At 37.1% G+C, this 25381-nt stretch overlaps 1 protein-coding gene across 4 annotated transcripts in view; it reads right to left on the bottom strand.

The window, feature by feature from the left end:
- Positions 1–18315: 18315 nt before the first annotated feature.
- The window catches only part of LRRC4C (leucine rich repeat containing 4C), a 459752-nt gene continuing 452686 nt past the window's right edge, over positions 18316–25381 (bottom strand). For all 4 annotated transcript variants that reach the window (XM_086749986.1, XM_086749985.1, XM_086749987.1 and 1 more), the window contains one exon: positions 18316–20438. In XM_086749986.1, coding sequence (XP_086606112.1) covers positions 18480–20396 — 1917 coding nt within the window. In that variant the 5' untranslated portion in view covers positions 20397–20438 and the 3' untranslated portion in view covers positions 18316–18479. The remainder of the gene's footprint in view (positions 20439–25381) is intronic.

The following is a 25381-nucleotide window of genomic DNA, read 5'->3' as shown; positions in this document are numbered from 1 at the left end:
GCAGCCCTGAGGAGAAGGACTTGGGAATGCTGGTGGACGAGAACCTCAACATGAGCAGGCAGTGCGCCCTTGCGGCCCAGAAGGCCAACCGCATCCTGGGCTGCATCAAGAGGAGCGTGGCCAGCAGGTCAAGGGAGGTGATTCTCCCCCTCTACTCTGCCCTGGTGAGACCCCACCTGGAGTACTGTGTCCAGTTCTGGAGTCCCCAACACAAGAAGGACATGGGCCAGTTGGAGAAGGTCCAGAGGAGGGCCACAAAGATGATAGAAGGGCTGGAGCACCTCTCCTATGAGGACAGGCTGAGAGAGTTGGGGCTGTTCAGCCTGGAGAAGAGGAGGCTCCGGGGAGACCTGATAGCCGTCCTCCAGTACCTCAAGGGGGCCTACAAGAAAGATGGGGAGAGGCTGTTTAGTAGGGCCTGTTTAGTAGGACGAGAGGTAATGGTTTTAAAATAGAGGGGGGTAGATTTAGATTAGAAATTAGGAAAAATTTTTTTACGATGCGAGTTATAGAACACTGGAACAGGTTTCCCAGAAAGGTGGTGGAAGCCCCATCCCTGGAAACATTCAAGGGCAGGCTGGATGAGGCTGTGAGCAACCTGATCTAGTCAGGAACGTCCCTGCTTCTTGCAGGGAGGCTGGACTAGATAACCTTTGAAGGTCCCTTCCAACCCTAACCATTCTATGATTCTATGATTCTAAAACAAGCATATCACTAAAAATTCCTGATTAGTTTTAAAAGAGTCAACATTGGATAAATTTTGTATGGGCCTTAATGTCTTTTTTATGATATATGAAAGTGTAAGCACATCCCTCAGCATGATTCAGCTCTCTCAACAAGCCATTAAAATATATAAATATTATATTTATTTCATGGCTTCTCTAACGATATCTGAAGGTACTTGCTGTCTCCCAGGAGTATGCTTTTAAAGAGAACAAATAAATAAATAAGCCCAAGCTGTTTGGTTTTTTTTTTTTTTCCATTTACACTTAAAAGTTTGAGCTCACTTAGTGATAAAGGCCTACAGATTTTCCCCAAGAGCTTTAGAAGCTTATTAAACGGAAACTGTTCTCCAGTGCACACGCTGCATATGAGAGAGAAGGATGTTGGTAAGACTGTATTCAGTTTCATTGAAGACATTTATGAATGAAATTCCTCACATATATCTACATACTCACACTCAGCTTCCTCACAAATAGGCTCAATCATCAACTTCAAATCAAATAAAAATATATGACAATAAACTTAATCTGTGTGAGTGCTCTTCATGGTAATACTCTTCATTAAAAATCTCTAATATTAATCATTTTAATCACAAACTCATAACTGAGAGCAAACAACTTACATTTTGAGAGAATTTTGTGAAGTCCAGAATTCTGAGAGGCAAATTTACTTTGGTAATTAAATAACCCCATATTATCTTCATTATGAAGCCAAACTTCCTAAGAAGTTAACTAATACATTATACTAAACTAAAAAATAATATTTTCAGATAAGCAGTTCCATTTTTAATGAGCTATATACAAGACCCTGTCTCCTCTGAAGATCCTTCACTTTTGTGTGCCTTTTATTTCTCCCCACGTTTCGGTTGCTTGCTTCTTGGAAGAAGTGGGACCACTGGCATGATTTCATACAGTCATTACCTTTGCTTGAGTACTTTTTCACTCTAGCTCCTTTTCAAAATTAGCTTAACAATCTGACCATACTAACTATTCGAATGAAGCACTCCAAGCAGGGCTTTGTTCCATTTGGTTGTTGTTTTCTGTTCCATTTTGTTGTTACTTCCCAATGTTATGTTGTTTTCTAATTTAATATATCATATCTTATTTAATATATCAAGTGAACTTTCTATTTTGGGTCACTCTAATCATAAATACTTCAAGCTATATTAACTTCTGGAAACTAAAGATGTAAAGGGGTAAAAATAAAAATATACATCCATATATATTATTTTCTCTTATAACTAGCCAAACAGAGATGTATGCTATATGGAACCAGTCTCTCTCTTCTGTAATTCCTTATCAGTAGGGAATATTTTAAAATGAACAAATCAAAATACTGGAGACCAAGCTGTAACCTAGTTTCTGCAAAGGGTGGGACTTCTAATTTTTAGCTTTGAATAATCCACCTTAATGGCCCCAGTAAAATGTATTATATGCCTTTAAGATAATTTTTAAAAATTCTTTGGAAGCAGCATCCCTAAGCCAAGTTGAACATTTGTAACCCTCCTGTAGACTAAGCAACACCTGTGGAATGGCACAACAGCCCTCATCACAGACCTGGTCTGGCAGTACTCCCCTTCAAACTCCAATTGCAAACTCCTTGCAGCACTGGGAGCAAAAGTAAATTGAACGCTAGTAAAAAGATTAGGGAGAACCATTTCCAGTATACAAGACATGCATAACTAATACAGTTCTTATACCCTGCTATCCGGACTACAAATTCACCCTGGCTTTATTACTGGAAGTGATTACGCATCCATTACAAAAGAGAAGGTATAACAAACACATTATGTGTTCAAACAAATGTACGGATTTAATTTACTGGATTTCAATCGGAGATGAATGCAGCTCTTTGCAGCACAATTCAGTTACAGCATAATTCAGTTCTTTTTGGTTACAAATGTTCTTTGATGGGTGAGCTATGGTCTTTCTTCTGCATTGCAACTAGATTGATTCATTGGTAAACAGGTGCAATTCAATGGCTTCTAGACTATATGGCCTATAGCACAAAAGGGAGTTAATAATCTTAGAAGCTGGAATGCATTGTAAGTGCTGACTATTTATGCAGAAGTGAGATTTCAAGTCTCTTGTGTACTGCCTCACAATTCCTGTTCATATCCTCAAATAATCATCACCCAAAATGTACTTAAAACAAGCTCAATCTATTTCTTTATCTACTCTTTGTGACAGCCATTGCATTGAGGAATGCAACATAATTGTGTTATTTCAGGCAATAAAATGGTCATCCCCCACAGAAAAATAATCAAGCAATTTAAAATGTTGTCATGGTTGACTGAGCAGCCAGATTCTGATTTCAAAAGACCTAACTACATAACCCTGAGTAAGTATTGCTTTTTAAGGGAAAATTATCTTGCAAACCAAATATTACTTGGATGTGGGGGGTGAGGAGGGGGAAGGTATACAGCATCGATTGTTTGCAGCATCTTGTCTGCTCTCTGGATATAATAGCATGAGAGACTCCTAAAGAAAATTCTAGGAATTTTAGGAAACATCAGAGTTTTGCGTTCCACCCACACACATGCTCTTCTGTCTCCTTTTCACATACACACAAGCTTTTTTTATTTTTTATTAATCTAAGACCTCAAGCTGTGGACTTTTTTAAAATTTACTATGATACTGTGAGAAGTACGCAAAGCAGTTAATAAATCATACAAATCCTACAGACAAGAAAGCAGTTGGATAAAGCTGGAAGACAGATGATAGTTATATCAAGAAGAGCATGTTCTTCATAGCATAAAACTTATTTATATAGACTTCACAGTGAGGCCTGAGGCACTGAATCCAAATGAAATTGATTGACGTCACATATACCAGCCATAAAGTTAGAATCTGTAACTTCATCTACTAAGTATTTTAGGTTCTTTGGTTCAGATTTGACTTGGTCTTCTTAAAAGCATTTAAGCTACATCCAGCTGTAACAGTAAGAGATGACAACACCTGAATCTAGACTCCTTTAAACGAAGTATCACTATCATATCAGGTAGCACAATTCTATTGAGTTTTTTAGAACACAGGACCCATAAGAGAAAGGAGGAAGGTGGAGATTTCTTCATTCTCCTTCACTAATTTTCTTTTGACCATCAAGTCTGATTTCCTGTAGGCCTTCACCCTGTGGAGAACCATATTTTCCAGCTTGCTAAAATGTGTGCCCTACTCTGCTCCAGGACCCAATCCTGTCCTGCATCCCTCAGCCACAGGATCTGCCCTCTCAGTACTCCCCTCATGGCACAGTTTCTGCCTCAGGATATGCAGAGCTTCGTTTGAACTCATGAACAGCACCTGTGGCTCTAAGTGGAAAGAAAGGGAAAATCAGAACACCATCTATCTGTCTGTTTATCTGTCTCTCTGCCTTCATATCTGCTTAGTCATTGTTGCCAGAACCAGGAGCCTTGGTGAGGGGACCCCAATTCTGATAAGAGAAATGAGGCAGAAGGCAAAATCACTGTGACCCAGCATCACAGGGCTGGACAACAACCAATGAAACAAAAACCCAGGATCTCCAACAGGCACTGAACATCTTTGGTGTTGTTAGATATCATGTACCTCAAAACTGTGGTTCTATTAAAGTACAAGTACGTTGCCCAGCACCAAACAATAAACCAGCATGAATAGCAGGACTACATCAGATTGATGCTTATTGAGATCACCTATCCCAGAATGCCCACTGTCTGCAGCACATTGACAGCTCTCTCCTTTGCATCATACCAACTGCATGACTTCCTCTCAAACCCTTTGACTATCATATTCTCTGTAGCTGGCTCCAAGCTAAGGCTTTCTCCTCATATTTTACAGTTGTAATGAAGGCCCCTTTTCTCATGATTCAGTAACCACAGACATCTGACAACTGCTCAGTCTCCTTCATGGACTGGGACATTTTTCATTAAAAACCTTTGTTCATTAAAAAAATAATTATATCAGAATACTCCAAGTCAGCAACCCCCTCAAAATCCTCAGAATGTGTAACTATAATGAAAATAATGTTCCCTCAGATATCTCATAAAACCACATGGATTTTTTCATTTCTTTTTAAAAAGAAATGCTGCGAAAGTAAGTCCTGTTCTTCCCCACAGAACTTTGTCATTGTCATTCGTGTCGTAACTCACATGGACAATGAAAACAACAAAACCATACTTGCTTATATGTTATTTTTCTAGGCTATTATTGGTGGGGAAAAAAAAGTCTTTTTTTTTTTTTTTCACCATTTCTTGTAACTTAAGAGTCAGAACACTGATATAATTACTTTGGTAGTGACTTTTAATCTGTTCCAAAATTATTTTTCTATGATGAGGTTGTGCTGAAACTTTTATACTTTGCCTTAGGAAAATAATGTTGAGAGCCAAAAACTTGTGGCACCTCAGAAAACATCGCTATCCCCTAGATTTTTCCCTGGGTTTGTTTTTTTTTTTGTGTGTGTGTGTGTGTGAAACAAGGAGTTACAGAATATAACAGTATTTTTTACTGCTTTCATGTTTGCACCACTAAATTGCCTTGATGTTAGAACTATTTGCTAGTAGAAGCAATGTGACAAGGTTAAATGTCAGGCAAAGAAATATATTTGAATGCTTAAGCTACGCTGGTTATTTGAGATTGACTCAGTGACTTTACCTCCTAATAATTATTTGTTATTAAATTAAATATTTTTTAAGGTTTTAAATACATGTACTCCTCATAATCACATATACCCTTCAGTGTTGATACTACTTTTTTATTAGCCTTTCTATTTTGGAAAAAAAAAAGAAAATACACAATTTGTTGTTAGCTTTGCTCTTCAGTTCTTACAAACTGAAAAAATGCAGCAATGTTTGGGTTGCTACCATTGGCAAAAGAGTGCATTTGAATGCTAGAGTTAGGGAGTATTTCTTTTCTTTCTGTGTTCTTTATTGATTGACAGAACAGCACTGAATTTTAAAAATACCAATTCTACAGCACTCTGTTGTTATGTACTATGTTACACCACTGTTGAGGAAGCATGCTGCTTGAATAAATTATAGAAATTTATTCAACCTCAATTAAAGGAGTTAGACACTGGACATTCAAAGAATTATGTTCAGCTTTGAAAAGTAAAATTGAATAATAAGTAAACAATAAACCCACCTTTTTCATCACATGATTTATCAATGATGAGAGCTTGGAGATTTAGTGCCAAAATAAAGACATAGGTTTGGATATCAAGCCTTCCAACAATTTCTTAGAAAAAAAAATATTAATGTTAATGAAACAATAATCATACATTCTAAGACACTTATATTATGCATACTAGGGCCCAGAAGGAAGTTAATATGGCATTCACACAGCATAAAGAAGAAAGATTATTTTCTACCTGTGACACAATGTAATTTGACTGATCGTTGTCCCAGATTGCTGCATTATAAAATAGGCATCATGCTTCACTAACAGGAACCAAAGGTAGCCTGAACTTTGAGAAGAATGTAAGAAGAGCACTCCCCACACTGAAACCAACGATGATAAATAATTGTTTTAAACACAAAAGCCAGAGACTTATAACTGTATGTATATAGACTAAAATAATGTTTTCTAAATAGATGAAGGCAAACAAAATTAAAACTAGGATTATTTAGAAATCAATCTCCCTCCCCTTGTTCACTGTGCCTTTTACTCACTGCTAGCCACAAACTCCACAGCACCTCTGAGATCCTAGCAAATTTCTTTTTCCATCACAGAAGGATAAAGCTCAGTGCCACATCCCCACAGGGTCTCAGCAAGCTTTGCTCCTCTTTTCAGCCCATAGGCTGCAAAAACCTCCCTTCACCTCCCAGCTGTCCCCTGGGGAAAAGCCTTTCCCCATGATGGGAAAGCTCCCCTTGGCCCAGGTGCTCAACATTGTGAAGAAAAAACTCAGACACCTTTTATCGCAACTTCCCTCCTCTAACACAAGATGAGGAGGGAGATCTTGAATAAGTGTTTGTAACCTGCCTGAAAGACCCTAGTGGAAAGATTTGATGAAGCAGCAAATGACAGCAGTTCCTCCTTACCCCTATCAGCATTAATATCCACCCTGTTTACACAGAGTTTAGTTCTAGTACTTTAATGTGTTTTTTCCTTTCCATAAGGGCTTCCTGCCCTTTAGTTGAATCAATCTTCCTGAACACTTTACAGTCCATATTTGACATAAGATTGAAACAGACAAGGCTGAATGTGCTCCTAAAAGGACAAAAAAAAAAACAAAAAAAAAACAAAAAAAAAAAACCCACAATCACCTGCAAAAGCTTACTTCATCAAGAGAAGCCTTTCTCTGGGAAGCAGATGGGATGTCATTTCCTACAGCTTTCCCCAGGTGAAGTGTATCCCTCCCAAATCTGTGTCTCTTCTGATTTTTTCATGCATCTGTGCCTGTACCTTTCCTGCATCCCTGCACTTTCTTCCTAGAGGATAAAAAATGCTGTTTGTTTTTTTTCCCTTTCTCCCAAAGCTAATATTTGAGAAAGCTACAAGAGAAACAAGGGGTGTGTTGTATTATTTGGTCACATCTCACACCATCTGAATGTGCTACCACTGGCCACAGACCTTGGCAGTGCTGTCACAGATGCACAATAGGCACAAAACATGACATATCCATCAAGTAACACCATAAAATCATGTATTTTTTTTCAACTTGGAGATCATGATTTGTTGACCTTTCAATCTGAAATTCTCAAAGAGAAGCATTGAATGCTTGAGAAATATAAATGAAAGAAAAAAAGTCCAACCTCAGAAAAAAGAGCAATAGCAGTACTGACCACTGTTCACACTGCTTTTTGTGTTTGTGTTTCCCATTCTGCAAATGGGGAAACTGCTTCAAAAAATCATATAAAGAGTTTTTTTAGTTGACTATTACATAAACGAGTGGCAAAACCAGAATTACTACAGAGAGAGACATTAACTTTCTCCCACTTTCAGACACCTAAACTAGAGTACTCCAAATTGCCTGGTGGAGCATCTTACCTTTTCCCCCTGTTTATACATATGGAAATAAAATTTCCTGTCATATGGCAGATCCTCCAGACTCATTGCATTTTATTCATGGGTCAACTCTAACCTCAGGGACAACAGGGCCCTGTCCACACCAGAACTTTTACCTTTGGTGAAAACTTTGTGTGTCTTACTTTCCTCCTCTGCCATGCATGTCAGTGGTCAGCTAGCCACCCAACAAGATGTGCACTGTATCTTCACTGCTTTCCAGAGCAGACCTGCTGAAAAGCATCAGAGCCAGAACACAATGTACGTATATATCTGTATATATAATTACATGTCTGTGCATATACAATAGAGGAAAGAATGGAATTTTATATTTGTTTTTAATCTTTTATGTCTTGACAGTTCTATTCCTTCTAATAGTTTTCTCCATGCGCTCTTTACACAAACATTATCTGCATCCATGTATGTCCTGGAAGCAAAATCACCAAATTCTTTCTTCTTGCCGTTACTTGTGCCATTTATTGGAAATACCCTGAGAAACGAAACGGAATAAAGAGAATTAATCTTATCAAGTAGGATTGCAGAGACACATGACTACGGGAAGTTTCTGTAAGGGATGGACAGAGAGCAGTTTGTATCTGAACAACAGCCATACACTGACAACTCACTTACTTTTGCATAACTTACCCTCCAAAGACAGGGTCTTAGCTACCAAACACTTTGTAGCTTCACTAAGAGCACTTGATGGAAACAACAGTGAAGATACAGAAAGCTAACCACAAGGCCAAATTCAGGAGGAAGAGATATTACATTTGCTACCCCCTAATGAATATACTATGGCCTACTTGCCATGTGTCTGATAGTGTTTGTACCTTAGAGTAAATTTTTTTAATAGAGAACTGCATTTGTCACACAAGACTGGTCGCGAGAGAGCAGATACAGAAATTGAACATTTCTCATACACTTCTGGTGCACCCTTAAAGTCAAAGCTGCAACACTGTTGCAGTGAAGCATTGTGAAGGACTTGGTTCTTGGCCCAACAATCCTCTTAGAACTTAAATTTTTAAAAGAACAAAATAATTTCCCCTACTGAACCACTATAGCAGCAGATGTTAGATCACAACTTTAAAATTAAACTAGAGCAAGAGACTACTACCAGTGGATTAGATGCCACAAATTTGCACAACTGTAAAATTTTGGCATCATTCCTAGTAATGTGTTCCCATAATGATGCTATCAGTACTTAACAGTCATTTAAAAAAAGACCCATAATTAACAGTGGTCAGTACAAGGAGAATCCATTTGAAAACAGGCTGATCCAATCCTTCAGTGATGTTGACTGAATGCCAGTCTTGCAGGACCTCCATCAACCACACATGAAGTATGATTGCAGGAATCTAAACTACCAATAGGTTTCAGAAATTTTAAATAAGAAAATAGCTTAATAAAAAAAAAAAGCTTCCTTTTTACTAAGGTTGTTAAGTAAACTTTAGAGGAGACAGAGTATTATTCTCCTATTCAGAGATAACATCTTCCCATATTAAGATATATACAAGAGATTAATTACCTCACACCAGTCAGGCTGTTCTGCTGTTTTTCTGCAGCCAAACCTCAATTGTCACAGAAGACTGAAAAATTTGAGTTTATAATGTTTTGCTGTTAAGTCTCAAAACAAGTGCTGGTCAGTCATACTCTTCCATACTTCCACTTAACAGCAACTTTTTGTATTTCTGTGGAGGAAACATCAGAGATCACAGAACCATAGACTGGTTTGAGATGGAAAGGACCTTAAAGATCACCTAGTTCCAAGCTCCTGCCCTGGGCAGGGACACCTTCCACTCGACCAGGTCGCTCAAAACCCCATCCAACCTGGCCTTGAACACTTCCAGGGATGGGGCTTCCACAGCTTCTCTGGGCAACCCATGCCAGTGTGTCACCATCCTCACAGTATAGAATTTCTTCCATATATGTAATCTAAATCTACCGTCTTCCAGTTCAAAGCCATTACGTCTTGTCCGATCACTACATGCCCTTGTCAGAAGTCTGTCCTCAGGTTTTTTTTGTAGGCCAGCTTTAGGTACTGGAAGACTGCTATCAGGTCTCCCTGGAGCCTTCTCTTCTCCAGGCTGAACAGCCCCAACTCTCTCAGCCTGTCCTCATAGGAGAGGTGCTCCAGCCCTCTGATCATCTTCATGGCCCTCTTACGGACACGCTCCAACAGGTCTATGTTGTTCTTATGTCTCTGCATTCCAGAGCTGAATGCAGTACTCTAGGTGGGGTCTCACGAGAGTGGAGTATGCCTAATGACTTTATGAACTGACTCTCAATTGAAGTGATACAACCAAATAATGCTATAAGGGTAGTGAATGAGGGCAGATACTGCCATGAAGTTAGGGAGGACACATAACAGGGCAATACAGACTTAGATCCTACAACTGTGTCATGGAGAAAATGTATAATTAAAAAACTCAGCTTTTCAGAAAAATATCTTGAGTGAAAACTGAAGGAAAAAAAAAACCCTGAAATTGTAAAAAGAGACAAGGAAACAGGCTTTTATTCTGAAACAGAATAAAATCTATAGAAAATTTATTTGACCCGTGGAGAAAAAAGCATATTCAAAAACCAAGAATCATGAAAAAAATTATAAGGAGCTTTGGGCTTTCTACCCTTTTGTGCCAGCAGATTAGAATGAAATGAATAAAATAGTGAGGACATATAAATCTTGCACTTTCACAAACTTCATCATAGAGTCAAGTTTTTTTATCTTACCATTTCATTTCCTTAACTTATATTTGTTTGCAAATGCAAGAAAAGGAACTGTAAACAAAAAGCAAAAGCATACTACTATATTGTCAGGTGTTTCACAAAGTATCTTTCTTTTTTTCCAAAATCCTAATACCAGTTGTATTAGCCAGCCAAAATTGTTATCCCCAATTGAGGGGATAAAGGGGAAGAAAATGTATAAATAAGCCTCTTCTTAGTTCCTAATTAAAAATACTGTGTTACTGAAAATCATCCTAAAAGGTAGAAATGGAGAGTTCTGCAAAATTCAGCATTTCACTACTACCATCCTTGTCCATTCTATGCATTTTAGCACTTCTTCCAGATTCCTTTTAAGGGACTAATTCTAAAATCAGGAGGGGTTAATGTTAAAATTATATTTACATGTGGAAATTGCCAATTGAATGCTCCCATAATGCAAATTTCTACTTTTTCTTTTTTGAAACGATTTTCTACTTGTAAAGTATGATTTTTTTTTTCCAGAATTCCAGCTTAAATCTCTTGCTATAGTAACCTCTTAGTGTCTTAGTACAACATCATAAGATCCTAAATAGTCCTATGAGACTGGTTTGACCCATACAAGTCTAAGGACTGTTGCTTTTATAACTTTTAATGTAAACCCTCAGAGAGTTTCAAATGTGATTTATTTAGAATGCACTCATAAGTGTATTCAACTATTATCCAGCTATACCAGGAAACAAAATGCATGAAATGAGAAGAAAAAGAGGGAAAGAAAGGAGATAATAGCTTCTCACTCCTTTCCAACTTCCTTCTTCTTTGTAGTATTTTTTTTTTCTCTCCCTCTAATGTTTAGTTATCTTCTCAGGACTCTTCTCTCACCATTACCACTGTATTTTATTTTATTTTTCCTTGTCTGGTTCAGCACTTTATTATTTCATTGTTGTGCTAGGTAGGCCAAAGCTTCCCTTTCAGTACAGAATTGATTGCTTCCCCACAGGAGTGTCAGAAATCTGCAGGGAGTTGAAAAGATAAATACCTAGAGCCAATGTTTCTCCATGTAGAAACAAGAAGTGACAATATTTTCAACAATAATTACTCATATCCATCCTGGTGGAAACACTGCTGACACAGGCAACAGAATTTATTTAAAAAATTAGCAGGACAAAATAATCTCTGTCATGGAAGTCTTAGCAGAAGCCAGGGAACTTGTCAGTGCCTCTGCTTTATTCAGTCTGATAAGGCCTTGATGACTTTGCTGAGTCAAATAGAAAAACTATTCTTATTAAAAAAAAAAAAAAAAAGAGAGAGGGAAAACACTGTTTGGTTAGGCATTTGCTTTCTAGAAAATGGAGAGCACTGCTATTTATTGTCTTTTTTTTTTTTTTTAAGCGTCATTTCATACAATTTGGAATCCTTTCATAGTCTGAATATCCAAAGACACTGATTTTTCTTCTCCAGCTCTTTAGAATTTGATCAACTATTTCATCATTAAGAAAGGTATGTTCCAAGAGAAAAAAAAAAAAAAAAAGACTATTTCAACCTGAAAGACAGTTAATTAACACATAGCAGGTGATCAACAACCCTAATCTTATATACAATATTAAAAAACATATAAATGATTTATGAAACTGCCTTGCAGTATCAAATAGGAACTAGTTGTTTAGGAGTTAGTGGATTTAAACACCTAGTACCCAGATCTGCAGAGGTTCTATTTAGTAACACAACACTGACCTATCTTCTGTCCCATTGACCATTGGAATTCAGTCCCAAGACAGACTGGAGAGATGGGTGCCTCAGGAAGACAGTTTTAGAGAATGATAGTTGAACAGCTAGACAGAAACAGAGAGCCAAGGAGGACAGGGAAAAGGAAGACCTGCTTGATATCATGTGGGTATTGCCAAAAAAAGAACTCAGATTTCCACCTCCTTGCTCAGACAACTAACTGTCCTTTTGAGGAATTAAATGAGCAAATTAAATCAAATTGAATTACATGTTACAGAATTAAATTAGTCGTAGGGGTTGGATTAATTCTGTGGTCCACTAACTCCAGTTCCGTTTTACTAGATTCTCTCTCAGATCATTTATTCCATCTTTCTCTTTTTTATACATTTCTTCTTTTAATCATTTAACTTCACCTGTAGAATCACTTTTAAAATAATACACATATACAGACACGTGTCCATGCATAGCATTCGAAGATGTAGTTTCTCTTCTTAATTTTTTTTTTTTTGTAATTTAGTTGTGTTTAACTGAGCTGCTGTGAAAGGAACAGAAGTAACTTTCAAGTCAACAGAATTCAAAATTTTCACTGAAATAAAATACAATTGCAATTTATATTTTAAATTTGATGAAAATATAATCTGTGCAAAACCATCTTCTCCAAAATAGGATATGAATCATATATTGTAGTAGAGAATCAAAGAAATTAAGGAATCTTTCAGTGCACAAGCCATTTCAAGTAAATTGAAAAAAAAGCCCCAGAGAGTATTAAATATGAACCTCCAATGGGTAGCGTTTGTATGTCTTAGCAGAGAATTCCCTTGCATGCTCTGTCTAGGAAACTGTTGCAGAGCTGAAAGCCCAAATTACAGAAGATTATGCATAGGGCAGCCAGAATCCTTGCACAAGCCAAATGATACATAGAAAAGTAGCTCAAATTTTTGAGTTTGCAAATTGTATTATTAGAAAAGATGTAAAGATTATCTGGCATATACGACTCCCACTTCTTGCTTTAATAATTACACCTTACTGTTACTTTCAAGTCCAATAATGTTCTAATTTCTCCTATTTTTTTTCACTAAATTTCCTGTTTTTACATAAGATTTGGTTTTCAAAGTTCTCAAAAATGACAGACTTCATTTTCCTCTTTCTTATTTTACAGAAGATAACCATAAAATCATCTGATGATGTCATCACTTCAGTGTCTCGTCCTCATTCCAAAATTCCATACCTCACTGAAGTTACTGTATAGGATCTGTCTTATGAAAGTCAGTTAGGGTTCACTGATTCAGCCTTTTAGAGAGCACTTTGATTAACAGACAGTCTCGGTGTAAGCTATAAATGTATGAAAGCAAGGACTAAAACCAAGACAAGTTAAACACAATAACAGATCTCACCTCAGAAAACAATGAGTTATTCTTATGGAAGCAAATAGCATATAGCTATTGAAGTACAGTTCTCATTTGTCTTAACAGAGTTCTTAATACTGAAAAAACTTGCCCAGACTCCTTCAAATCAGCGTTAGCATTTTGTCAAAATATGGCTTTGCCATTTGTGTAAAACTTAACTTATACTGCATATCTGTGACTTTTTTTTTATTCTTCAAGTTTTCAGTTTTTTAGTGTGCACTAAGCCTGAAAGCCTACTTGTGATTAAAAAAAAAAATTCCCTCATTTCTAATCATACTGCATGTCTGAAGCTGAGCTATTATACCCTGATTGCTTCTGCATCTAAGCTCTTAAGTGGGGAGAAACCAATGAAGTTGCTCCCAACACAAAGCTCTTCTGGCCTGTTGTGCTCTTCCAGCCACAAATTATATACAACCACAGTGTTTCCATGGGGCACCACTACAGACTGACAACAAAAATTGTGGATTTACTGGGTACGTTTCTCAGAATTTCCCCAAGCCTCTCGCCTTGTTCATGAACCTGTGCTATTTCAGTAGTGATGGCTCTGGGTGTTAGTCTACTACAATAGTAATACATAATACCACCTCCATAACAAAATGTCCACCACAACCTTCAGACTAATTGTAGATTGAATGTTAGTTGCAAGTTTGAAATGAGATTTTTTTTTGACAATATCCACACCTGAGAGAGTTGAGGCTGTTCAGCCTGGAAAAGAGAAGTCTCTGAGGAGACTTATAGCAGCCTTCGAGTACCTAAAGGGGTCTTACAGGAAAGACAAGGAGAAACTCTTCAGCAGGGCCTGTTGCGACAGGATGAGGAGTGATAGTTTTAAAATAGAGGGAGGTAGATTTAGATTAGATATTAGGAAATTTTTTTATTACAATGAGTGTGGTAGAACACTGGAACAGGTTGCCCAGAGAGGTGGTGGATGCCCCATCTCTGGAAATATTCAAGGCAAGGTTGGACTGGGCTCTGAGTAACCTAATCTAGTTGAAGATGTCCCTGCTACTTGCAGGGGGGTTGGACTAGATGACCTTTCAAGGTCCTTTCCAACCCTAACGAATCTATGATTCTACAAAAGAGAAAAAGATGCATTAAATAGCTCTACCATGAAAAACAGAAACCCAGACACTGAAGTCTAACTCTTCTTATTATATCTTGAAAATAAGAATAAATTATTTCTTCATTTACTTCTTTTGGTATAAAATTGCAAGGTAGCTCCTAATATTTCCGAGACTTCCACCGCCTGGACATAGGAAAAAAGTGAAAAGTTCAGAACCACTGTGCTTAGCTCATGTGAAACATGAACCATAAACTTCAGAGAAGGATGAACCAGTTGAAAAGATTTTCCATTCTCCTCACTGAAAAGACTACAGTTATGGTCATATCTGACATATAAAAGCTTATAACAGCTGTTATGAAATATTTTCACAAGACTATGAAGATAGTACAACTAAGTACAACATTAATTTAGTTATCTTTTCTCTATGCTGTGATCAACCTATAATGCCATCAGTGGGAATAGGGAATTTTGAAACCATTATACATAATTTTTAATGCATTAGAATATTTTAGAAAAAGTACAATTACTGTAATAATTTTCATATATTTAGCCCTTTTCAAAGTAAAATAAAATGTCCATCTTATATGGTGAATTGAATGGAACTCACTTGCTTTGCTTTTAACAAGTTATTTCTGCATATGGCAAGATTTGTAAGACTTGATGATAATTCCAGAAAGAAAATGATTTGCACTATGTATTTGTACAGGACCACAGGTAAACATCTTCAAACTCCATCAAATGAACCGAAGAATAATTCATCCTTTCTCATGAGCCCGCTGGAAAGTGATACCTTATAATCAAGATCACAGGGGTTTTTTTTTTTGCACTTTTTTTTTTACATCACACAGCATCTACAATGTGGTTACCTGCAAGAGAAGTTTAATTAGAGTTTTCTATCAGTTGTGCTCTGCCATATAGGACACCCAGGCTTCATTCTTAACATTGTAGTCTCTGGAGCAGTAACAGGCTGCATTGGCACATTATTTGAGCACCAAAACAAGAAAGCACAGCACTCCTCTCACTTTATTGCAGACCTCAGTTCATAATTTAAACCGTGATGTTCTCTAGCTCTAACTTAATCTTCACAAGTACTGGGTGATTTATAGAAGTAGAAAGGAGTCAGAAATGATCTCTGTGGTTCCAAGAAGCATACGGAAGATGCTGGGAAAATCATAACTAATATGGTTTCCATGTAACAGATATATACTCACCCAATCAAACATACCAAAATGCTTTTTCTTTATGCTAATTATGAGCAAACAGGAATATCTCATTATTTTGATTAGCCAATAAAACCAGATTAACACTCAGTAATAACGTACATATTGTTTAAAACAGTCACTGATATTATTATGTATTACTCCAAAGAGGAATAAAGATTGCCACCAACCAAGCGTCTCACTTGGCAATACCTGGATCTTTTTTTTCTTAAAGGCTTCCTATCCAGTGTGTAAAAGTTACCCGTTTATAAAACCATGGTGACCATAAATGCTTTCACAAATACTGGTTAGAGACTAATCATTATTTCTTAACACGAACCTGTTGATTACAGATGGCCTAGATTTAGGTTTCCTGGAAAGAATTTTTTTCAATTTTCAGATAAGCATTGGTCATGGACACAATGTTACTAGCCAGATGGGCAAAGTACAAATAGCACCATGTAATTGCACTGTTTCTGTACAGACTCTATCACAATGCTTAAAAGAAACCACCAATGAAATTCTCTGATGCACTTTGAAGAAAAAGGCAAAGCTAGGAATCACAACTGCAACATTTTACATTCAGGTCCATCTTTGTCCTCTATTAAGATTCCCTTAGAGTCTATATTATTTTTCATGTAGTACATCAAAGGATAATGTCTTGCTTTGTGTTTCTTTGAGATTATTATAGAACTTTGGGTTTCATTCTGTATTATACTTATCAGACTCCTTGCAGGGTGTGATTCATTGTCACATATCTCCACTGTGTCCTCTTTAAATCAGGCCTTCTTACTACAATATTCACTTGCAACCTTGAGAATTGTGCATCCAACAAGAGATATTTACCCCCTCACCCTAGCAGAAATTCCTTCTTAAATTTACAGAATAGAAGTCTACTGTTCGGTAGGGTCTCCATCCTGCATGCTATTGCATACAAGAAAGCTCCAAAGAGATTTTGATAAGAACTAAGAATGTTATTTACCTGGCACAGAACCCTGAAAACTCACAGTAAGGGTGGTTAAGGAAGAAAATAGATGAAAAAACATTCAGAGATGATATATATGATTCATTTTACTAATCTAAATTGTCCTAAAATACTTCTATTCAGTTGCCAACACATAAAGTAGTTTAATTTGGCAGAACTTCTACTTGGAGGATCAAGGTGTCCTGAAGCTGGTTCTCTTATGCAAAGCCTTCCTTTTAGCTTTCAGTATGCAAGGTATACACCATTCCTATACCAATAAGCTAAATACAGAGAATGTATATAAACAGAAAGGAAAAGGGTGTACATTTCCTATTGCTAAAGGAGTCTGAGTGTAAATTAATGTAAACTCATTACTCTACAGGGAGTCTAATTGTTATGTAAATTACAGTAACCTATCCTCTCCTCTGATTTGGTTGACTTTCTTATTTCTGTTTTTTTAAAGCAAAATCCTCAGACTTCTTCCTGTGAGTTACTCTGTTAACAGCACTTTGATTTCATTTTGCACATAGGGATACAGCTCTGATTATAGGTATTATAGACAGCAAAACATACTTCACATTTATGTCTAGAAGTACCAGAACAACTGAACTGGCAACCCCTAGCTTTGGTTTAAAGATGAATTTTCTTATTGATAGTTACAAATAACAAAACAAAACAAAACAAAAAGAACAAACTTTTCAGCTTTGTCTAATAAATTGATAACTGAAAATCCTTGCAGAACTTCTCCTGGCATTGTGAAATACATCTTGACATATAATAGAGATAATTGAAAACATCATTAGAAGGAATGATCTTAATTTTGCATTAAAAGTCAAACAGCCTTGTTTGCCAGTATGCTGCTTACATAAACTAAAAGGAAAACTAAGCTATTCTTCAGTAATGATCCAAAATGGTTTAATTATTCTCTTTAAAGTTATTGTCTTTTGGACCATCACAGCAGAATACCATAAGAATTTTAACAGACTTTTGATGTTTAAAACCACGCTAAAAATGAGCTATATCCAAGTACAGAAAAAACAATATTTTATTTATAATCTTAGTTTAGTGTTTGAACTACAAATTCTGGTTCTAGAATTGTTTAAAATATCATGGGTTTTAAAGGTTTTCACAAGTAAATTAATTTCTTGGAGTTTTGTTTTTTTTTTTTACTTCCATTTTTTTCACAGAATGGTGCTTTCGTTAAATACAGAGCAAATCATTACATGGAAAAAAAAAGTTTTGCTTGTTTGTTTTTCTCACATGTAAAGTTGCTATTATTATTCCATTCTCTATTGAATAATTTCAAAAAAGGCATGAGAAAACAAAAGAAAAAAAAAGAGAAAAAGTGACAAAATAGACCGAATCTCACCACTAGAATTCACCATAAAAATTCCCAAAGTGTAACAGAATTCTTACAAAATTTCTTAGACCAGTTCTTTTAGGGAATCAAGATCTCCTATGAAAAATATGGCAAATGGGAATCAGGGTAGGCTGGGGAGGAAAAAGGGAATGAGGAGGGTAAATAAGTGCAGCAAAAACAGGTTCTGAGGAATACACATAATTTTGTCTGCTTTAGATCACAATAGAATTTTTAATAAATAAATTTCTTTTTCTTTGTAAAGACACTTTTTTGAAACAGTAGATTTAGCCCAGTCATTTGTGTCATTTTGTTTTATAAACCATCATTTGTTGTCCCCACCCCCACCCCATAATGTCATAAATGTTTTAGATTTGAGTCTCTTGTACATTGTCTTTTGAGTTCATTCGGATCAATAACGGTTCATGCACTGAACTGTGTATTGAATTTATTGTGTTAACTGTTGTTGTGTGGTTGAAAGGAGACTTATAAGAGTTATAGTGATTTAGGTGCTCATGCTCTATTGCTGGCATGGGCAAGTGACTCTCTATGGGTGTGTCACCTGTAAGCTCATCATCCACATTAATGATCTCTACAGTCCGTGTCGGAGCATGATGGTTCTGCCGGTGATGCTGTTTCCTCATTTTGTAGAAAATTACCAGCATCACAGCAGCCATGAGAGTGATAGCCACAAAACAACCAATTATTATTTTGGTAGTCTTCATAACCTCATCTATTCCTGGGATCCCATTGTTTGCGTCCGTCACAGGAATGGTGAATGTTTTTTCTGTTGATCTTGTGCTCTGTGGAGTGAGTGAGGTTGTCATGTTAGTGGTCTCCCAGTTGGTAACTGGTGTGGGCCCAACCTGCTCTGTGGTCTGTGCCTCATCCTGAGAAGGTTCCACAGTCTCTACTGTGACGGTTGAAAAGTACGTGTAACCAGGGTTATCCAGGGCAGTAACATTCAGTGTGGCAGAAGCTGTGGTATTCCCAACAGAGTTACTCACCATGCATGTATACAAACCCGTGTCTTGCACAGTTACCTTTGTAAAATTTAATGTGCCGTCACTGAGCACAGCAATCCGAACTCTGTATGCCCCATGCGTCATAACAGATCCATTTGGAGTAATCCAAGATACAGAGGTCAGGGAGGTTGATGCCCGGCATTTCATCTCTGCAGCCATGCCTTCTGTGACGTTGAGGTCTGCTGGCGGCTCCACTATGACTGGAGCATAACACGTGAAGTAATTCAGGTCCAGCTCACCAATGTACCTTCCTTTTAAACTGGGAGGCGTGTGGCAACGGGCACAGCATGCAGTATTGGAGGGTGCCTTGTCTTTAATCCACCAGCTAAGCCAAAGGATATCACAGTTGCAGTTCCAAGGATTGTGATGCAAGTGGATCCTTTCTAGACGGAGTGGTGTGAACAGGTCATGAGGCAGTAGTGTTAGATTGTTGTGTGCCAGATTGATCTCTACAAGTGACTGCAGGTTATCAAAAGCATTCCTTTCTATCACTTGAATCTGGGACTGTATCATCCACAATTTCTGAAGATGCATTAACCCTTGGAAAGAACCTGGCCGGATGGCAGTCAGGTGATTCCCAGAAAGATCTAACTCATCCAGTTTTACAAGTGGAGTGAGGTTAGGGATCTCTCGAAGGTTACACATGGCAAGGTTCAAATACCTCAAGTTGGACAGACCTTCAAAGGCACCTTCTGAGATGTATGACAGCCTTTTCAATTCCCCCAAATCCAACCTCCGGAGAGAAGGGATTCTGTTAAAAGCATAAGAAGGGATGCTCTCAATGGGGTTGTTTCTCAACCACAGTTCCTTCAGTTTTGACAAGTATACAAAAGCCCCATTTGGAATAGTGGTCAGACGATTGTCAAAGAGTTCCAAAGTATTGAGATTGGCCAGACCATTGAAAGCCCCTATTTCAATTGTTCTGATGTGATTCCTGCTGAGCTGCAGGATTTCTAGGTGCCTCAGATGCTTGAAGCTATTCACTTTAATGATTTGGATCTGGTTCTCATGGAGATTGAGTAACCGGGTGTTGGTGGAGATGCCGTCTGGCACGTCTCTCAGATTTTTCCGTACACAAATCACTTTACTGAACTGGTTGCTGCAGGAGCAGACAGAAGGGCAAGTTTGAGCCCTCACTAGACCAGCCACCACAAGAAGCTGAAGAGCCAACAACACCACAAGCAGGGGGTCAAATAGGGCCCTGTTAAACCTAGGACCTATCATTATCTGCTGTGGATGTAAGGTCATCTTGTTCAACATTCATAATTTATTTGGTGTCGGTCCTTCTGGAGTTTGAATAGCCTGAAAGAAAGAAAGGAGGAGGAGAACATTAAATTAATCTCAAATATTTAAGCGTACTCCCTAAACAAAGACATCTCAAGTCCTTTCAGTCCTCTACAAATTTCATGAAAATCTGCAGAGAGAATAGCTATAGAAATTCTAATATTTTGTTTCCTGTACATCTATGTTTGTCAACTGCAATTGGCAATGAAATAAGAAAAAGCCAGACACTAGCTTTTCCTGCTCATTCCAATGTGTAACGCATGTAGCTGGATGGCATATAAGAAGTTCAACCACAGTGGATACCTAAAAGAAATGTTCTAACTCAGGGGGAGAGTTGAACAAAGTGACAAGGGCCTCAAAAGGCAAAAATTAGTGAGATAGGAATCATCAGAATATTCAAGGTGTTAACCTTCTTGACACACTATAAGACAAGACAATAGATAATATGAAGAGCAAGTGGAGACTCCTGTTTTGTATGGATAAAAATCTTTGTCTATACAAATGTGATTCCTGCATCAGAGTTAACTAGAAGTAAAGCCTTTAATACTCAATGTAGCAGGTCACGCAAATGTCAGGGCAAGATGCTGCCTACTTCAAATTAAAAAAAAAAAATACAAAAGAAACATGCTGAGCATCAATTCTTTCCTACTGTTAAACAGCATCATCCAATTTCATGATATTTCCTCCTCAATTCTTTTGTTTGGCACCAGCAGCAAAGAAACACTCATTAGTAAATATATGCTGAACATAGAAATAAGAATAGCCATTTAAATGCTAAAAAAATGTCTCTGTAGCTTCAGGGTTGGCAGTTTCATTGGCATCTCTAAAAAAAATCATACAGGTCTTACTGTAAAGGAAAAAAAAAGACCTTTACACTACAATGATTACCATTTTAAGAATTTCAGTACTGATTCATTTATGGTAGTTCTTAAAGCCCCCAGCCCACAGTTCATTTTCAGTCCGCTGCTCACTGCAAGGTCCCTTTGCTGTAGAGATTAATGAAATTTCCTATAAATCAGCCAAAAGTGAAGTCTTAGAAATTACAGCAAGCTTGAAGCATATTTATCACTTAGATAACCCAGATGCATAATACATGTATTCAGTAAAATAAAATACTATTTCCACTCCAGGCTCCAACTTCTTTCATTTTGTGTAAAAAAAAAAAAGCTATCTTTCTTTAAAAAAAAATACAGGAAAAAGTATATTAACTTGCACCTCACAGCAATTCATTTAATGAAAGACTTGTTTTCTAATTATATATTCAGATAATATGTTTTTGATAATTCATTTCTTCCTTAAAAAAAAACCAAACTTGTTATAATGGTTCAGAGCTAGCAAGTATTCTCATCTCACTTTTAATGATTTACTGCAGAGAAAGGCAATATAATGGTTAAAAACCTGTGACTGGGAATTGTAAAGTCCGGGCTTATCTGTTTGTTTGATCTGCTCTGTAACTGATATTTATAAAACATCATTCTTGTTATGAAAGAGTCATGAAACTAATGTGTTTTGCAACCTTAAGCAAGTCACTCTTCTTCTCTCTCTGTGGCTTACACTTCTGTCATGTAACTGTGGAGAACCCTGTGGCTGTAGTGTTAGATGTTACTGCTCCCACCTCTCCATTCCTTCCCTCTGCCAGCAATTGTACTTCTGAACATCAGCCTCATGGGTTTAGCATAATGTACCAGACTAGATGAGGGATAGCTGCTGTACGTATCTTTCTTTTTACTGCAGGTTTACAAGGTCACTTATCTCTTCAGAGGTGCTGAACACAATATATGGAGAAACACTCTCAAACCAATCACTAAAATTCAAGTTCCCTTATACCAAAAATCCAACTGTAGTAAAACTGTCTGCAAAAAGGGGGTGAAAAGGACCTAGTTACAATCTTTCTTACACTGTCATGAAAACAAATTTGCCCATTATGGTCAAAAGAATTATATCAGTGAGTCTAATCTCAATTTCAGGCTCCTTGGTTGAGATCTGTGATCCATTAATTTTGCTGTTGAATAGTAAATAACCATCTTCTGTGATAGTTAATGTGATTGTATTAGCATTTTTTATTGTCGCTATTTTTTTTTTATTATTCAGTTGATTTGCCTTTTCTTTCCTTTCTCATTTTTTAAAATTCTTCTAAAACTTACCCCTAAGGATGTGGACTGAATAATTAATTCCATTAACAAGTAATAAAATAGATACAGAAACACACCAAACCAATTGCACTGGAGCAATGTTATTGTCTTCACTGGAACCAAGATGAGAATTCAGCCCTCTACATCCAGTTTTAGAGCTGCTAGTTATCATTGTTATGGCTGGTGTGACAACAGAAGCAGATGTGGCTGGTAGAGATACAGGAATCTTTGTTCTATCTCAGAACCATTCACTATTAAAGGCCAGCTTTGTAAGACACCATATGGTTGCTCTACTTTTCTTCTTGCCACTCTCATTCCTGTATCCTGGATACCCTGGAGGATCAGGAAAACACTGGGATTTGTAGAACAAGAAAGGACAGGAAAAATAAGAAAGGTCATGAGAGAGTAAGTGCCCTCAACATCAGCCAGAGTATGCATAACTCCCTTCAGTTGCTTCTTTGCCAGCCTCCATAAAGCTGATGATGTCAAACCATGCTTCAAGCACTCCCAAGGCACTTCCCTCCTGTTCCAACTTCTTGCGCCTGATGGTATCTCCCACCATTCCCTTCACTTACTCCTTTATCCAGAAAATCTTCCCTTCCATCACTACACATACGTTCCATGGGTAAAAAAAAAAAAAAAAAAAAAGACATTTTACTTAAATACAGTACTTCATTATAACAAATAAATTATCTGGTCACGAGACTGATTAACAAAAATCTTTCAACTCAAACCAAAATGTTTCCATGTCTCAGTTGCAAAAAGAATTTTAAAATAAATTCTTCCGTTTTATCTTCTTAAAATAAATTCTCTATATTCCTCCCATTTTTTTGTTATTGACTCAAACAATGAATCAGTCACATAGAACAGCTCTTTCTTTGTGCTGAAGGCCAAAATTGTCTGTGGCTTTTATGTTCACCTTTTTCCCCAGTCCTGTGCTGGGGATGTCTCAATCAAACATACGCCTCAGAATCATGATCTATCAAAGACCCTCAGGGAATTCTGTGAAACTCAGGGAATTCTGTAACCCTCAGGTTTCTGCAAAATTCAAATCTGTGTGTACTTCAAATACAAGCTTGGTAACTGACTACTTATTAGCTGCTTTGAGTATATAATTTTGAAGACAGGATCACCATTTTGTGAAACGTGGATGGAAAGTTCTATATATGTTTTCATATGTATTGGTGTGTTTATTTTTTATGTTTCTAAGCTGTATCTTTTTTAATATATAAGTATAGAAGAACTCTGTTGCCATTCCTCTGGTAGGCTTTCTGGGAGGCAATGAGAGTAAATCTTAGCTTTTGTAGCTACCATTTGATTTAACTTCGGATTTATTTACATTACTAAACTTTTTTCCCTCTTCTTTGGTAATACAGGAAGCAAAATGCAGCATTTAGCATAAGACCACACTAACTGGGCTTGGTGCTGTTAAATACAGGGGAGCTGATGATTCATAAAAACCACCATGACTAGCAGAAAATATGCTAGGCAACACCTTGCAAGTCCTCACTTCCAGCCGGTGAGCTTTGTCTGAGGCAGACATACTGCGGTGAGATTCCTAGTGGCAGTAGGAATGTATTAAAAAGATCCTTTCTCTTATACTGGTGGTTTTCCACAGGTTAGAGCTTAAGTATTCAGGAAGTCTTGGTGCAGCCATTTCACACCAGGGTAACTTTAAATCATAAATATCCTGGAAAAAAAAAATTAGCCAGCACAAAAACACAGTGGAAAATTAATTTAAAGCCTTGAAGAACATTACGGAAATATTTTAATGGGCTTTACATAAAGACCCATCTAGAACTCTGTACTAGAGTAATTTGCTATTCAGTATCTGTCTATTATGCTAAAGACACAAGAAGGTTTAGCTTTATAAATCCACACATGGAACACAGACCATCAACCAGCTTCTTTAGTCTTCGTTGACAACTCTTTGTCTTCTAAGCAATTTTTTTTTCCCCCTTCATTCTTTTAGTACCAAAATATCAACTCTATGGTGAATTCAATAACACTAGTGCCCTCTACTGTATAGATTTAAAATGTACTTTAAAATACTACAAATTTCCTTACTGCACAGTCAGTTCCTCAGACACCATACAATCATTCAATGTGTTTCCAAACATGACCTTAAGTCTGCCTGTAGCATCACTCTAATTACCAAAGCATATATCATCTGTCATTTTAGTATACCAACGTATATTCTCTTTATGGCCATGGAGACATACATATACCTATATGGAGAGTTATTTGTTTTGTTTTCTATTTCCACAGAACTCAAAAAATCTTTTTTCAAATTGACATTTGATCTGCATGTTCTCCTCTCTATAGCTTATCTGATACTTAGTCTCAATGTACGACACATTTGCCTTTGAGCAAAAAGCATTGCCCTCTCAAGATCCAATGTAGAAGACAAAGCAAGTAATGACAAAGCTAATCTACCTCTCCAAATATGCACAGCATAGCTTTCCTTAGGGACAGCTTGAAGGATGCAGTAGTTATGCTATTGAAAGTTAACTTTGCCATATGTGTATGCAGAGCTGTCTTTCTTATGGGTATTGTAATGGAAACTGCAATTTGTTTTTCTTTTTTTTTTTTTTTTGTAATTAGGTCTTAGGCCTGATGTGCTTTGATCTTTCTTTGTTATTTTACCAGGAGAAAGTGACTATACTCACTCTGATCTCTGAAGGATTTTCCAGTATCCATGGGCTTTGATTACAAACGAGAACTTCTACACCATTCCCAAAGATCTGCCTAATAAGGTATGGCAGGTAGCAAAGATATTTTCCCAAGCTCCAGTGACCCTTAGCTGGATCACTGGCAGTATAAGTTGCT

This window comes from Chlamydotis macqueenii, chromosome 5 (assembly GCF_036417535.1).
Source record: "Chlamydotis macqueenii isolate bChlMac1 chromosome 5, bChlMac1.mat, whole genome shotgun sequence".
Taxonomy (NCBI): domain Eukaryota; kingdom Metazoa; phylum Chordata; class Aves; order Otidiformes; family Otididae; genus Chlamydotis; species Chlamydotis macqueenii.
The sequence above is the reverse complement of the archived record's forward strand: the minus strand, read 5'-3'. Positions and strand labels throughout refer to the sequence as shown.